Consider the following 16,138-nt stretch of genomic DNA (forward strand, 5'->3'; position numbering starts at 1 on the left):
GGTGGTTGGAATTACATGCTAGCACTTTGCACATAATAGAGGCTGTAGCTGCTTTCATGCTTCCCACGGTGCGGCAGCGTAACGAGGATTGATTCTTAATTGCTTTAGCACTGTACTTCACACAGTAAGCATGATAGACAAGTTACCGTCGCCACCTTATTAGTCATCTCAAAGCTTGCACTTCTTGAGAATGCTGATTAAAACAAACCCTAAATAACAATTGAACGCCATTTCACAAGGGAAAACAGTAAATAAGGAAGAAGAGGGAAGCGGCGGCGGCTCTTCTAAAGAGGTCTCCGGTTTGCCCGGATTTGTGGAATACAGATCAGATCAACCAAGGTTATTAATTGTGTTACCAGACCGAGTGGAATATACATTTAAAGGTTTATTACCTATTGTCTTTTCAGACAGCAGATGTGGTTGAAGTTGAAAATTCCCATGAGGTCATCCAGCCCGAATATCCTCTGTTGTGGCTGGAGAGAACAAAAGCAGCAGCTCACAATCCCATCACAATCCACCCGGTTAAGCTTTGAGCCTGAGCAGAAAAAAAATTGAAAACAGCGTTATGTCTAATTAGTGTTCAACCTTCCCCTGATTTCCCAGCCCAATACCACCCAAGTGCACAGTTCATACTTATTCATGTAGCATGTTTTACCGCAACTCAAGCAAAATTCCAGACTACTTAATGAGATCCCTGTTGCTTGTCATTACAAACACACACTACTGGTTATACACATACTACTGATTAGATAAAGCCAAATTTTATCATCAAAGGAGGAAATGCTATAGCCTACATCTCTCTCCAATATACTGTTGCCTCAAGGATGTCTATAATACTTGTAGAATATGTTAGCATTCACATGAATCTCTATAGGGGTTGCCCAGCTGGTGCAGGAAATTGAAGTCTGCCATCTTTACTCATGGGTGCTCAGTTTTGCTACCAGGTTGTTGCCAATGCCTTTTGCTGCCCCGTGATAGTTAGCATTCTAACTATGAAATCAAGTTGCTGAATCAAGTTGAATCTTAGCTTATGTCTTGTAAGATAATATCCATATTTAACAAGTTATAAAGTAAAATATCTAGCGTCCGCCAGACCACCTTCTGTATTCAACTTACGAAGAAAGTGTAACGCCTCTCACAGTTCAAAATGCTTACACTACGTCCTACGCCTTCCGTATTCAACTTATGAAAAATACTTTTTCGTAAGTTGAATACGGAAGGTGATCTGGCGGAAGCTAGATATTTTACTTTTTGACTTGTTAAATATGGATATTTTTCTTACACAAATGCATCGCTTCACTTCAGAAGGCCTTTATTAACCCCCCGGAGCCATGTGGAGTACGTTTATGATGGATGGATGCCCTTTCTTGAGCTTCATACTCATTAGTCCCGTTCACTGCCATTATAAAGCTTGGATGTGTCCGGATATTTATTAATATTACTTCGATCATGTTCATCAGAAAGAAGAAAATCATATACACCTAGGATAGCTTGAGGGTGAGTAAAGCTTGGGGTAATATTTTTATTTAAAAGTGAACTAATCCTTTAAAGGATGTAAAATTGTTTTCATGGCACATTAAGGCATTTGTTTGCTGCCTATGATAGTTAGCATTTCAGGAAAAGTTTGGTCCGCCTGTTGAATCGAGTTGAATCTTACCTGTTTTGTAAGCTAAACATTCAGTGTTAGCTCATAGCATCCTAGGTGAGCCTACATTCGATTCAACGGGCAGACCAAATTGTTCATTACATGTTATCTAGCCATACATTGAATCCTTGCTGTTCCAAGCACATATAAATGTTCAGGCAAGTGGTCTGTAAAACTAATCTCAGTAGGTAAAGTTTATCCATTTTAGTTCACTGAATATTAATGTTTAGTTTAGAGGATGTAAAATTGTTTTCACAGCACATTAAGGCAGTGAAGGTTTGTGGTAAAGAGAGACAGAGAGGGAGTTTATCTGCTGTTTTTATTTGTTGAAAGCTACTCTGCATGCAGATTGTCTGAAATGGAGTGGATTACAGCCTGTAATCAGTTCATGACCCAACGTGTGAGAGAGCCTGTTGCAGAGAGCTGAGAATCCCATTAACGCTATCTCTCTCGCTCTGTCTCTCTCTCTCTCTCTATTTCAGTATTAAGTTGCTAGTACCAATAACCTGAATTCCTACAGTAGCACCAGAGGGCGCTCATAAAAGCTTGTGTGTAGGGCAGTTATTAATGGACATACTTTGGGTTATTGCTATAACCTATGGGTTTCTTAATGGCATGGTTCTTGGATTTTGTCCGTACCAAGACTATAAGCTGTGAGAATGCATCACATTCCTGTTGTTTAAGAGCACATCTATGCACATTGCAGTGGTAATGATTATATTGCAGTGTGAAGGTCACCACTGAATGTAATAATCTTCTTATACATTGGTGGCATATGAAGTCATTTGAATGATGTTATTAGTCTTATGAACCTGGTAGCTGTGTGGTTCTCATCCTGTATGGTTAGGGAAGCATCTGTCTTTCTGTCTCTGACAGCATGATCATCAGTCAATAAAGACTATTGACATTATTATTGCATTTTTGAATGGGATGTAAATGGCATAGATGGATGTCCACGTCCCTCGGTGGTTACACTGCCTCCTGTCTTTACCCCAAAAATTTTGCGTTTTGCATTGTTTATGCCTCTTTTCAGTTTGACCTTCTCTTCTGTGCATAATTTTTCCATTCAGTTCTGAGGTTGCATTTCCAGTGCATTTTTTTTTTATTATTTTATATGCATTTAACATTTATATATAAATAAATGTTAAATCAATGACTGTCTCTGTCAACTCTCAATTGTAAACTCCCTCTTTCTTCCATATTGTCAGTTTGAGCCCACGACAACCACAAGACAACCTTCGTTCCCCACCCCTGTTTCCTGCACATCTGTTTTTTCTCTGTCCTCTACCCTTCCATGGTCACTTTCTTTCTTTCTCTCTTTCCCCTCTTCATCTCTAACCCCGATGTTCCAGGCCGTCTCTGATTAATCATGCACAGATATTCCCAGCAGCCACTGGGGTTGTTTGTTGTGATAGCCTCAGAGTGAAAGAGTGCAAATAAATAAGCGTTAGGTGTCCTCCCTGCCAGACAATGATTAATGAATGAGAGGTGGAGCGGTAGGATGCTCTTGTTGTCTCCTTTCCGTATCTGCAGGGCTTGGCCACCCTATGTCGCAAAGCTTCTGTTTGTACCTAGTGGGCAAAGTGACCGTAATTTGTAAAAGTCAGTTATACGCAATTAGTTTTAGGTCTGAAAAGGCTGAAACATCTTAATCATGTAAGCATAGTTCAAGGTCCTGGTCAGGTGTCTGTTCGGACCTTGCGGTGTCAGCTAGTTTCACCGACTCCTTCCTTACTTGCGTTGCGCTTTTTGTAGCGTGCGTAGACAGGATTATCCCATTCCACGCACTTGTCCTGTAATTAAATTCCTTTTCCTCAACAGCCTTTTAGTGAAACCTGATGCTGCGGGTTGTCTACCTGTAGAACAAATCCCAGCGGTGCAAAGGGAAGAGATAGAGAGATGTATCACGGATGAGATGAAAGTAGATGGTAATCTTTGTAAACAGGGAGAGAGAGTATGCTCAAGAGACGCGAGTCTTGGTTATCTGTCAGTTTTCTGCTAAAATGGAATTGATCTTCCTTAAACGTTAGCTTGCTGTGCTTTTAAACAAACTCTGCAAGAGCAACCAGGCTACACCTCGTATGAATAAAAAGAGAATATCTTCAAAAAAAAAAAAAAAAAATGACAACCCCATTACGTCTTCAATTTGTGGCTTTCCAGAGCTTTTCCCTAGGGGCTCAGGATTGAACCCTGCAACTCATTAAATAACAAAAAACCCTGGCCACGTTTATGGCTTCTGTTCTGCCTCCCCACCGTGGCTAAGTCACAACAAGCCAAGCCTGGATTAGCTGCACATCCTGTCTGTTCAGGGATGCTATTGAGGGGGTAATTTAGGAACAGAAAAAAGACAACAATGGTTCTCTCGTTTACTCGCTTGCCACTCTTCAAAATGCTTTAGCGGCCTTTTTTTCATGCACTGTAAACAGAATCATGCTCTCTTTGCTGTTGGTATTAATGGAGGTGATAGGCTTGACTTTGTGAATTTGTTTGGTGGTACTTTGATTTTTATTTTACTGTTTTATGAGCCACAAAACTAGCACAGGAAGCAGGAACTGTAGCGTTAGCACCTAGCTGCTAGCCAAGCATGCTAGTGAATGCACAATAGGCTGTAAACCTACAGTAAACACTTAATGAAAAGAACATGTTTGCTAAATAGAGCATATTGGATAACATACTAGTCCTGTAGAGTAGCCTACTAGTTAAACATTTGAACATTACTTTCTCGTGATCGCTGAAACGTTTTGACCAAAAGGCTAACGCTTCATTTTAGTTCATTTTCTGTGTTACGCTTCTTCTCACGCACACAAGTCCACGCGGAAAATTTGAGCTGTGCGCGGACATCAGTGAACTGTGCTAATGGTGAAAATTACATCATGTGAACTGTCCGTGATCTGGACAGACAAGGGAAGTATACTTTCGGCGGAACCCTAGCAAAACACATCCAAACAAGCTAATCAACTTAAAAAATACAGACAGATGGGTTAAATTTGGATTGGTACTAAAGTCTGCATATGTATGAACTCCTTGAGAAAACTAAAATTTTTATTTGATCTGAGTTGGGCTGGATAGCATTGCTAAAAAACCTCAGCCTAAAAAAAGGTGCAGTAGGTAATCTGGGAAATGCTAACATTAGCCTGCTAGCATTGAAAGCATACGATCCCACCCTCACTGCAAATCGCCGTCCAAAGCCATGCCTCCTCCAAAACACATGAAGACACACACACAGCTGCTCTTGGCAAAGCGTCACAAGAGGCGGCGTTAAACGACCTCATGTCTCTAAGCACATAACATTACAATAATAATGAATGTAGAGCTTGTACCTGACTGCTGCAGATTCATTTCGGTGTTGACGTGGATTCACATAATTCCGAGTCTGAGGACGTGAACTGCTCCAGTTAGAATGTCACGGGTTGCCATCTCTTAATTATGGTAGTTATGGCGTGAACACGGCATAAGCTCGTTGTTTTAATTTGGTAGGAACTGTAAAAGGTGGCTGCTGTTTGTTTGTTTGCAGTGCTGGTCTTAGCTGGTCTCCCAGATTGGTCAAGCTGATGTTTAGCTGTGTGGCCAGCTGGTCTCATGGCCTGACCTGCTGAAAAGTGCCTGAAATCCCTCTGAAACCAGCCAACAGAGCAGCCTGACCAGGGTGGGAGACCGAAGGAGATGAGCAAATCAGCTTAGGTGCATGAGAACTCCTTCAATGCTGTTTAAAAGCATCCCATGATGCTCCTCATGAAGTTTATTTGAGAAAAGCCCAGAGTGTGCAGAGCTTTCAAACTATTTGCAGCAGATTAATGCTTTAATGCTTTTAAGGAAATTTAAACAAGTCAGCGTAGAATTTTGTCTCTTTAAAAATCATGCAATGTAAAAGTTCATGCAATTACTTTGCATAAAATAGATAAAGGGATTAACATGCAAATATAAACATGCAGTCTAAAGAAACGCAGCATTTCCTAATACAGTAATTCCTTGGGATTTTCTTGTCCTTTTTCTTTTTAATTAGAACGTTTTCCATTTAGACTCAGACTGTTTCATTTATTTGGGTCTGGCTGGGGATTTCCACCCTTGGCCCGCTGAGTGAACGAGACAATCCCTAGCTGAGCCCGGCCCGACTTGAGCTATCATTTTTCAGTGTGCTACTCTCGGGCTCAAAATGATTTACCTCCGCTCAGACAGCCGCTGACTGGCTCCCAGCCAAAACACAAAGACCAGACTGATCACTCTCGCACTCTCGCTATCTACCTTTAAGATGACTCTCTCTCCCTCTCTCTCACTTTCTGGATGTGTTCTGTCTCTCTTCACTCTCGGGAGGTCCTCACCCTCTTTCTTTTTTAATTTCCATCTCATTTTCTGATTTTTGGCTCTCTGGTTTTTCACCTCTGTGTCTCATACTCAACCTCCCCCTCCCTTCCTTCTGTCTCTCATATATTTCTCTCCCTTGCTCTCCACACATTTGATTCAATTTTATGCCTTTTATTCTCCTTCCACATTGTCCTTTGTCCCTACTTTTTTCTTGATTTCACACACTCTCTGTTCACTTTTATGCCTCTTTGAATCTTTTTTTTTTATTTATTTATTTTTTTTTGGTGGACTGTATCAGAAATATTCTGGGATTTTTTTGGAATGTTGTAAATAGTTTTATCATTTCCAATAATTATAATTAATAATTCTAAATGTATTGTACTGTGCATGTACTGTACTAAATGTACTGTGGCCAGGCCAGTTTTTATTGCATCTATTCTTTCCACAAGGGGGACTAACGAACCCTAGAGTGCATTTGATCTCATTTACACTGCATTGCAATATAACACAGTAGCCCATCATTATACACATCTCAATGACTTATTATATTATGAGCTACACTACATTATGATTAGGCTATATTTTACAGTAGTAGCTCAACGAACAGCTAAAGCTGCCCTGTGGTGATTTCCGTATTGACATAATGCTCCAATTTTACAGATATCACACAGTATGCTCTCATGTACAGTCTGTTTTAATGAGGGATAATATTACTGGGTAACTCAAGCCTCAGGTCATAAGTTCTCAAAGTTCTCTCTCCCCGCTGCTCACAACAAAAGAACACCCATACAATCCCATCCATCTAATTATTCCAATGAATGAGATTTAGGTTATTCATATCTTACTTTTGTACTTGGTACCTCCTGTAGATGGAGATTTTTGCTTTGTACTTGTGATTTGACCCTCTTTAGCACTAAAGCATAATGTGGGAGAATATGCTGCAGAAAATTTACAAATGATTGATTTCAGTCAATGTGCAGCTGTGGACCAACATCGCTTTTAATCTTTCTCACATACTCTTTCTAGATTTGCTTCTGTCACAACACTGTTTCTTACTTCTGTGGGAAAGAAACTTAAGACTCCAGGTTACTTGAATAGCCAACTCCATATGTCTTTGGTTATTTAAAGAAATCCTGTTCGCACGTCTTATGGTTCTTATTATGGCTAGGAGAAACTTTTAAGCAGTATTAATATTTTGGTGAATATTAAAGAAAGACTGTAGGCTACTGTAGGTACAGTTCACTTATGACTTGCTTTTTTGTGAGAAACACAAATGGATATGTTTAGGAAAATGTCCTAGCTGCTTTTTACCATACAATGGAAGTGGTTGACTAGAGACAGCTGTGGTCACCATTCACTTTTATTGTATGGAAAAGAGCAGCTTGAACATCCTGCTAAACATCTCATTTTGGCAAGAATGAAAGTAAGATTAATTTGGGCTTTCAAATGAGAAAAGAATCATAATTTTTAAGAGGATGACTACTTAAACTCAACATACACATACACTTTCTCTTACTGTACTGTAAACTGTTGCAATAGCTAGATGAATCTTGTCTATAAGCACTCTTTGTGAAGCAAAGGGGTTTCTACTCTCAGCCTCATGACCTGACTACTAAATCTTGTTTCAGGCCAGTGGCTGTGGGTAAAAGAGGATGACATCATCTTTTGATGCCCATGAAGTGATGTCATAATGTCTTAATCACAGGAAGAGGTTCAGTGGTGAAGCTTTGATTGGCACGTGCTTCAGTAAGTGATTAGAGAGTTAATGTACCTTTATTGATAACAGAGAAGAAAATTGCCTGACAATGAGTTCTACTGGATATTGTTTTTGTTTTCCCAGTACTTATCCACATACTAAATATACGTTTTGGCACTGATTTTAAAATGAAGATCATTCTAAGCTGGCAAATGGATCTAGTAGAGGTTGTTTTTCATTCAATATATGGCAAACCATAAACATACTATTTGATTATTTCTTCATCTTTCTTCACTGTCTAAAGCGCAAGTACTATTTGGTTGGTATTAAAAGCATCATCTTAATTGATCGCAGAGCAGTTTTTTGTAGTTGATAACTCATAGCAATTACTTTAAATATCAAAAACACATTTTTTTGCTGGAAACAACATACTGATCTTACAGTGATGAATGATAGTTAGAGATACTGGTATGGAAACGTTGGTAATGTAGTCTGATATCATCCACGGTGATCCATAGTATCCAGAGCTTTGTTATCCTTTGTCAAGAGAAAGAAAAAAGACCTTGTTACTATAAAAGAAAATGTCAGGGATGGTAAATAGGGCCAACATGGCAATTAGCTACAAAGGCTATCTAGACGAAGAGAGAGACAGACTGAAATCCTTACAAACAGGCTAATGGCTCTGGAGGCTAATGACTCGGTCAGCTTGAGGAATTCCTCTATCTAATTTGACAAAAGCTGAAAGGCAGACAGCCTGCAAAGATTATTGACAAACAGCCAAATGCTTTGGCTCTCACAACAGACGATAAGCAAGCCAGGCATGATACGTGCATTGGTTCACACATCCACACACGCTCAAAATCCCCTTCCTCAGCCCCCAACCCTATGTCCACATACCCTCAAGTCCATTCTGATTTCAACAAAAGCTCAAAGCACCTTTTATGTTGCTTGACAACCATGTGTCCCATTTATTTTAGCCATTTGTACACGTTTTCCATGCTATTTGTAGAGGAACATTGGAGAACCTGATTGCTCTTGCCTTTCACTGATTTTTGAGTACTGGGGCAAGACATCATGCACCATGGCATTACTTTGAAATGTTTAGTAATATTCAGAAAATATCACTCAATATATTAAGTTTTTTTTTTTTTTTTTTTTTTACTTTTTTTTTTTATTTTAGATATATTTTTTAGTGTATATATTCTCTATATATACAAGATCTTGACCAAAAATGGATGCACCTCTTGATGGAAATAAATGTTTTGATGTTATTTCCATCAAGAGTTGCATCATTTTTTGGTCAAGATCATGTATTGACAATGCAAGAGGTGAGCACTCTTTAAAGTCTACTCCAGCACATCCCAAAGACTTTCAATAAATTTAAGGTCTGGACTCAATTCATGTGTGAAAATAATTCTTCATGCTCTCTCGCAACCATTCTTTCACAATTTGAGCCTTATGAATTTTGACATTGTCATCCTGGAATATGGCCATGATGTGTCTTCCTACATGGTTGTTTAAGAAATGAAAAGCTACACACTCCATCACTTAGGGTTAGAAGAACTGTTGCCAAATATATAATCAAATCAGAGCTTATGTGCTGCTCTCTGCACCACTGTTTTTTTTTTCTTTCCGCTTTTTCAAGCTAAAGAACATCCTTCTAGCAAGACAGATTTTCATTTTAAAGCACTATCAGAGTACATAATTTCAGTCATCTAGACTGTGCACCTTGGGAGCTTTGATTATACCCATCTCTTGGCTAGCAGTGGGCGGCAGTGGGAGTCTGAGTTCGGTGTAGATATGTAGGGCAGTGTGTTAGGGGGGCGGCGGTGTGCGAGCCATGCTACAGACCATCAGAAAATGAGTCTCTCGCAAACATTGTCTCTCCTTTTCTCTCTCTCTGTCTCACTCCTGCTCCTCAGCTCAAATTAACAGTTTAGGGAATAGATCTCTCTCACATAAAGAGCTTAGACTTTGTTCCAGCTGCTGCTTCCCCCCCATCTTGCCCTTACCCACAGGCCAAGGGCATCTCTAAGCACCGTATGTGTCTGGAATATGATTTTAAAGTGGTGGTCACCCATAGATGTTTATTTTTTTTCCTCTACACCTGAACACACACTAAGCTACGCCACACCTAGCATATGCTGTGTGCTTATTTCACGTTCGTGATAATTAATAGCTTTATCCCACCCGTCAGAGCAATTATGTTTGTCACAATGCAAACACTTAATGAGATTTTCAGCACACACTGAGACACAGGTGCAGGACGTGGACAAACACACTTCCTCTCGCCCTGTATTTTCCTTTTGTTAGCGGCGCTCGCTAAGGCTAATTTGAACAAACCCCTAATGCTCAATATTAACCTTCGGCATGCAACTCCTCCCATATTGTTTGTGGTACTACAGACGTGAATGTTCCTCAAATTGTGCAGCTTGTTGAAGAGAAGTGTGCTATTACTGTTCTAAGCGTATCAAACTTGTGATTATCTCCTAGCAGACAATAACACTTACATTAAAAGAGGAACTTGTGCCATTTTTGAGTCCTGAATATTGCAGAGACTTCAGACAGTGCCCAGAACACCCTAGAAACCAACTGACAACATTTATTTTAGATTTTACTAGATCATTTTTTTAAATACATTCCCCTCCACACACTGAAACACCTAAGGCAGAGATACACACATTATGCACTGCCAAAAAAATGTTTTCCAATAAAAATATCTGAATATCCTTAAAGCAAAAAATAGTTATTGTAAAAAAAAAAAAAAAAATTTAAATCACACACAAAACAACACACACTCACTCTCCTCCACACACATATATATACAAAACACCTAAAGCAGATAAACACACACACACACACACACACACACACAAAGACAAACAGACAGCCATGCAGCACATACTAAGCAAATCTGTTTGAAGTCTGGGGTAGAATAAAAAAGAGACCCCTTCACACATGAAGAATTCATGCAGTAAGGGGCATGTATGTGTGCGAGTGAGTGAGAGAGTGAGAGAGCGAGCGTTCGCAAAGCTCTGATTCCTTTTCTGGCCGTGGGGAGTGAAAAGGGGCTGGACTGTGTAAAGAAAGCGAGAGGGAGGAATTGTGCGCGTGTGTTTGAGTGCAGTGCAGCTGCCAGCACTCCTCCGGCAGCAAGAGGCGAATCCCGACTGCTGGATTCCAGCCCCTCTCCTCTGCCAGAAGGAGAAAAAGAGGGATAGATGACAAAAAGGACCAGGATGCCTGACACAAGAGGTGGACTAACTGACACAGAGTGTTCGAGGGAGATAGAGCGTTAAAGACAGAGAGAAGTACTAGTAGGGTTTAGTGCTCGCTGGATGGTGCAAAGAGGAATTAAATGACAAACGTCAAGAAGAAAAGTTCTGGAGATAATGTAATGACTTATTTGCAGATGTTTGTGCTTTGAGAATGGGCAGTGACCAACGAACAACGACTTGCAGTTACTTTATGAATAGTTTGTTTTTCAATCGCTCCTTTTTGATGGAAAAATGTGGGAACGGACACACAAACGGTACTGTTTTCTTGCATCCCGCCTGCGTTGTTCTGGCTATGAGTTGTGAATACGTTAGATGATGGATTGGAAAGAAGTGTGAGTACTTTTAAAGCTTTCTTCTTCTCTGTGTGTGCGTGTGTGTAGTGGGTTTTGACCCATAGATGTCAGTTGCTGCACACCCGTCTTAACGCCAGGAATTCTCGTTCCGTCCTCTGAGCTCACCTGCCAAACTCTACAAAGGCTGCTGTCTGATTGTTTATACATACTTGGGATATGGATTGCTGCTTGACTGTGGAACATGTCAAAGCATGTTTGTTTAGCGTTGCGTGAGCGTGTTGCAGTGAGTTTGAGCAGGTGGACAAGTAGAAAGTGCAAGCACATGGACGTGCGCTTTATAGGCGCTCTCCATTCATGAACTGAGCCAGGTTTTTTTTTTTTTCAGAGGAGATGGAGAGAATGAAAGAGAGAGGGAGAGAGAGAGCATGTGTGCTTCAACAAGCAATTAATTTCAGCATTAGTGTACAGGTGTGCGTGCTGAGCATGCTTGAGCTGTTATTGTGGTTGCATGGAGTGCTTTATGACTGTACAAGCATTTCATCTCAAACCTTTACAAATTATTGGTTGCATTTTTTGGGGGGAGGTTTTCCCAATCAAATGTAGAATAACAGAATGAATACTGTATTTATGGACTGCAAAAAAAAAAAAAAAAAAAAAAAGTTTTCCAGTAAAAAAACACCTGAAGCAAGGTAAATATTTATTTATTTACATTTTATTTTTTATTTAAGTGTTATATTTTAATGTAAATATTATTTTTAAACATATCACCAAATTAATTTAAAGAAAATGATTATTTTATTTTATTGGTCAAAACGATTATCAATATAGACTTTCTTGTTCTATGCTTAAAACTAAGTCAAATTTCTTTTTTGGTTATAGATATTATTTTTATTTTATTTGATTATAAGCGATTCTATTTCATAATGTTGCGTTTCATATATTTAAAGCTATTCTTTTGCATTCTTAAAGATAATTCCTACAAGAAAAACACTGTATATTCAGATTTTTTTTGTTCTGACACATGTACGTTACATCACACACAAAAACTCTTGCTGTGTCTGATTCACTCTCTCTCTCTTTCTCTCTCTTTCTATTGCTTACTCTTTTCCTGTGTCTTTCACTCATAATGCCTTCTGAATGCAGTGCTCACACATTTCTTCAGTCCTCTTGGTCTGTTTGTACACATGCACACACACGTACACATACGCACACACACACACACTTGCATCCTCCTGTGGGCCGTCAGTTCCCTCGGGAGGGGCTGCTCCTGTATTCCTCGTGGATGTTATAATTATTTCATCAGCCAGCGGTGTGTTCTTTGAGTGCGCTCTTGGGCTGATGCGGGGGGCCAGACAGAAAAAAAGGGGTGGGGTGGAGAATTGAAGAGAGAGAAAAAGGAAGGGAGGGGTTTTCACTTCTAGAGGTATGGAGTGATGCAAAGAGGGGAAGAGAAATAAAAGATGTAGAATTGCCAGAAATACTGGGACACACACATGCATGTCCAAAGAACTAGAGCCTAGACTAATGATCAGGGCTCGTGCATCTCAGGAAAAAAGAAAAAAAAGAAAAAAAGAGACAGGCATTTATTGTCACAAGCACAATCTATAATGCCCAGCTTTCACTGTCTCACTCTTGTTATTTTCGCCCTTTCCCATTTCCCGACTTTCATTTGATTTGATCTTATCATGGGATATACAAACACACAAATATTCCATAATTTCCTGTAATTCTAAATCCATCACTTTTGTGTTGTAGGAGTAATTGAGACAAAGAGCATTATTTTATGGGAAACCTAAGAACAATCATGTGACACTTTTGTTTGCTTGTATCTTAACTCATGTAATTAATAGTTAATAGTATCTATTAATTTACTAAAAAATATATTTAAAATTCTGTTTTTTTGCGGGGTTTTTTGTGACCAACATAGTCATGTAGTGCAACCAACATGCAGAAACATTCTGGGAAAAAAGCAGGTAAAACAATATGTCTTAAAAATATCAAATCATTTGACCCAAGTTCAAGTCAGCTCAGGTTGTAAATTGTCAAGTGGTGCAACTAATAATTCATGGTATGTTTTTTTTAAAATAATGATTAAGATGTGTACAGTCACATTATTCAAGATGTAAGAAACTTACATTTTGCTTGATGGTTACACCACATGACTTTTTCCAGTCAATAAATGTAAACTTTTCATAAAAATGGTAAAAAAAAAAAGTTTTTTTTTTTTTTTTTTTCTTTTTTTTTTTTTTTAAATCTTTTCTAACCAACATAAATACAAAAAGTACATGTAATTGACTTAATGGTCACATTAGTCATCATGTAGTCAAATATTAGTTGGTTATCTGATGTGTTATTCTTCTATTCTTTTAAAAAAATGGCTTCCAAAATATGTGTAAGGCATTAAAAATGAAGATTGGCAAATTGCATTTGAGTTCCACTGTGCTACTATGTGTACTCTTAGCATTTAAGTATTATGTTCAGGCTGTGATTTTTTTTAGTGTACTTCATTTTTGATTATTGCTGCATTCAGTGTGATCATGGTTGGTTATGGTTAAAGACCGCTGTGGACAGCTTTCCTTAAGTTAATCCTCCACTGTTACATTTCAGCCCAAGAGAACGGCCTTAATGTACCACTTAATGTGAGCTAAGCCCCCAAACATCACTTGATAGCCTTTGGTTTTTCACTTTTCTTTTCTCTCCCTCACTTACACTCATTTGCTCTTCTCATTTTGTGCTTTTACTCATGGGTTCATTCAATCACCAGAACAACTGTAATATTCAGTCTTAAGATATTGCTGTAGTTTGTTGGGAAGGTAGCTGTTGCTTAGGTAAAGTTATTGACACTGCCAATACTACCACTTCATCTACTGTTCTTGGAGTCCGGTAGTGACATCTCACATGATTTTCAGATTAATTCCCACACTGTAACTGGGTCACTGTAAAGCCAGTCTTAGCAAATGGCTAATGTTAAGGCTAACTACAGGGCTTGACCCCATTAACTTCAGTTTTACGTTTAGAGGACATTTTTCAAGGGTTTCTGAGCACAGTGTGCCTATTTAGTTGTGAAATAAAGAGGGGAAAGGCTGCCTGTGAAGAAAGACGGAGCTGGTCTGTGTTTACTTTGGCAATGCGATAGGGGGCTTTTGACCTTTCAGGTCTGATTTTATAGCATTGAGTTTTAAATGTCAAACTCTACCATTAAATCAATCAGGAAAAGACCAAAATGATTTTCAAATGTACACCCTTCTGTCTGAGTGAAAAAGATTACTCTTAAAGCATTTAGGATTCCTTTGAAAATCACTTTTTATGGTGACAAAGAGATTTGGCTTAATTTTAATGGGACCCCCTTTGACTGAGCCATTGGATTTGAGCGAGGCTGACTGCTTTGTGGAACCTTTGTTTTCAATGCTAAAAATACCTTTTTCTACACCTTTGTATGTTATATTTTATTTTTTATCGCTGAAGTCCACAATAAAGTCAGATAGTTTCTTTCTTGGACCTAATCACCAGAATGCTGTTTTTTTTTTTATAAACAACCTTTGCTCAACCATTAGAATTGAACATGCTGTTTTTTCTACTGTATTTTTAAGACTTCTATATGTAAATGACCTCTGTTATGATTGGAAAACCTCAAGGTACAGCCAGAGTTTATCAAGGCGGTGTAGTTGCTGAATAGGTTCTGTTTTGTGAAGACGGGTTGTCAAATGTTATCGGACTGACATGAATTGCATGAAGATCTGTTCTCAAACTCACCTAAAAAATGATGATCATTCATTCATTATTATAAGCTCCTTATCCATGTTATATTTTTGTCTGTTGTCTCAGGGCTGCTCAGAAGCTGAATCTGTCATCCAAAAGGAAGAAACAGCAGCCGCCACTGGTATACCCCCAGGAGCCCTCCATCTACCCTACTAACTTTAGTGCTGTCCTCCAGTTTTCTCCTCCACCTGCTCCACCATGTCTGCTCAGGGCGGGGTCAAAGGCCAAGGAGAACCCTGGCATGGGCAAGGTCAGACACTCTTCCTCTTTTAACTGCACCATTTAAGTTGTTGATTGGGAATTCTCACAATTAGTCTTTTATGAAATCTTTGAAGTACGTAGTATTTATTATCCTGTAGTACCCACATAGAAAGCGACTGGTTATTTTGCTGATGGTGAACAGATTGTGTGTTTGGGATCCCGGATTGGGATCCTGGCCAAGAGTTGCAAGTTGTTCAGCATACACGCACCAGCCCTTCTCATTGTCCAGAGGGTTTGTCTTTAGCACCATATTACAGTATATATATAGTGATGGAGAGGATTTGTTCCAGATTAGATGCCACCTGCTCTGAGAGATGATTGTAGAACATCATGCCAGAAGCTGTAGCCCGCTGAAATGATTGATAAGTACCCACTGAGAATGGACTCATTACATCCCAGCCTCACTAATGAGCTTCCTCTTCCTACTACTGCAAACACACATCTGATGCTGCCTGAATGGACTCCAGTTGTTGGCAGCTTTTGGGAGAACTATAAAAAGCTACAGGCATTAGAATAATGGCCCAGCCGTCTGTGTAACCATTTTGTTTGCACAATGACCAAATTGTCCAGAAGGATGCAAAACATGTGTCGTAATAGCAGTGGTGGTTCCTATGACTTGTGCACTATATTCCAAGTCTTCAGAAGCCATGCCAAAAAATTGCTGAAAATACATCACCCATAGCTCTCAACTCCTATTCATGTGATGTCTTCGCTGATCCATTAGTTATCACGTCTCATGACTAATTGTAACATGCCAGGTTTGAATGGGTGCAAATGTATGGCACATTGGACTTCTAGGTTGTGAATGGAGGTATTCAAAGTCTGTGGGTTCGAGTCCCACCACCAGAATCGTGAAAACCCTGTTTTTACTCAGATGTCTTTGTGAGACAAGCATATGCCTAAA

The 16,138-nt window shown here is 39.2% G+C and overlaps 1 protein-coding gene across 4 annotated transcripts in view; it reads left to right on the forward strand.

Moving 5' to 3' along the window:
* The window catches only part of kif26ab (kinesin family member 26Ab), a 99,215-nt gene that overhangs the window by 60,826 nt on the left and 22,251 nt on the right, over window positions 1-16,138 (forward strand). For 2 of the 4 annotated variants that reach the window (XM_051867672.1, XM_051867673.1), the window contains exon 5: window positions 15,040-15,223. In XM_051867672.1, coding sequence (XP_051723632.1) covers window positions 15,040-15,223 — 184 coding nt within the window. Of the gene's footprint in view, window positions 1-9,992; window positions 11,254-11,277; window positions 11,904-15,039; window positions 15,224-16,138 lie in introns of those variants that run through there. The other 2 variants (XM_051867675.1, XM_051867674.1) reach the window with 2 other exon arrangements.

This window comes from Ctenopharyngodon idella, chromosome 17 (assembly GCF_019924925.1).
Source record: "Ctenopharyngodon idella isolate HZGC_01 chromosome 17, HZGC01, whole genome shotgun sequence".
Taxonomy (NCBI): Eukaryota; Metazoa; Chordata; class Actinopteri; order Cypriniformes; family Xenocyprididae; genus Ctenopharyngodon; species Ctenopharyngodon idella.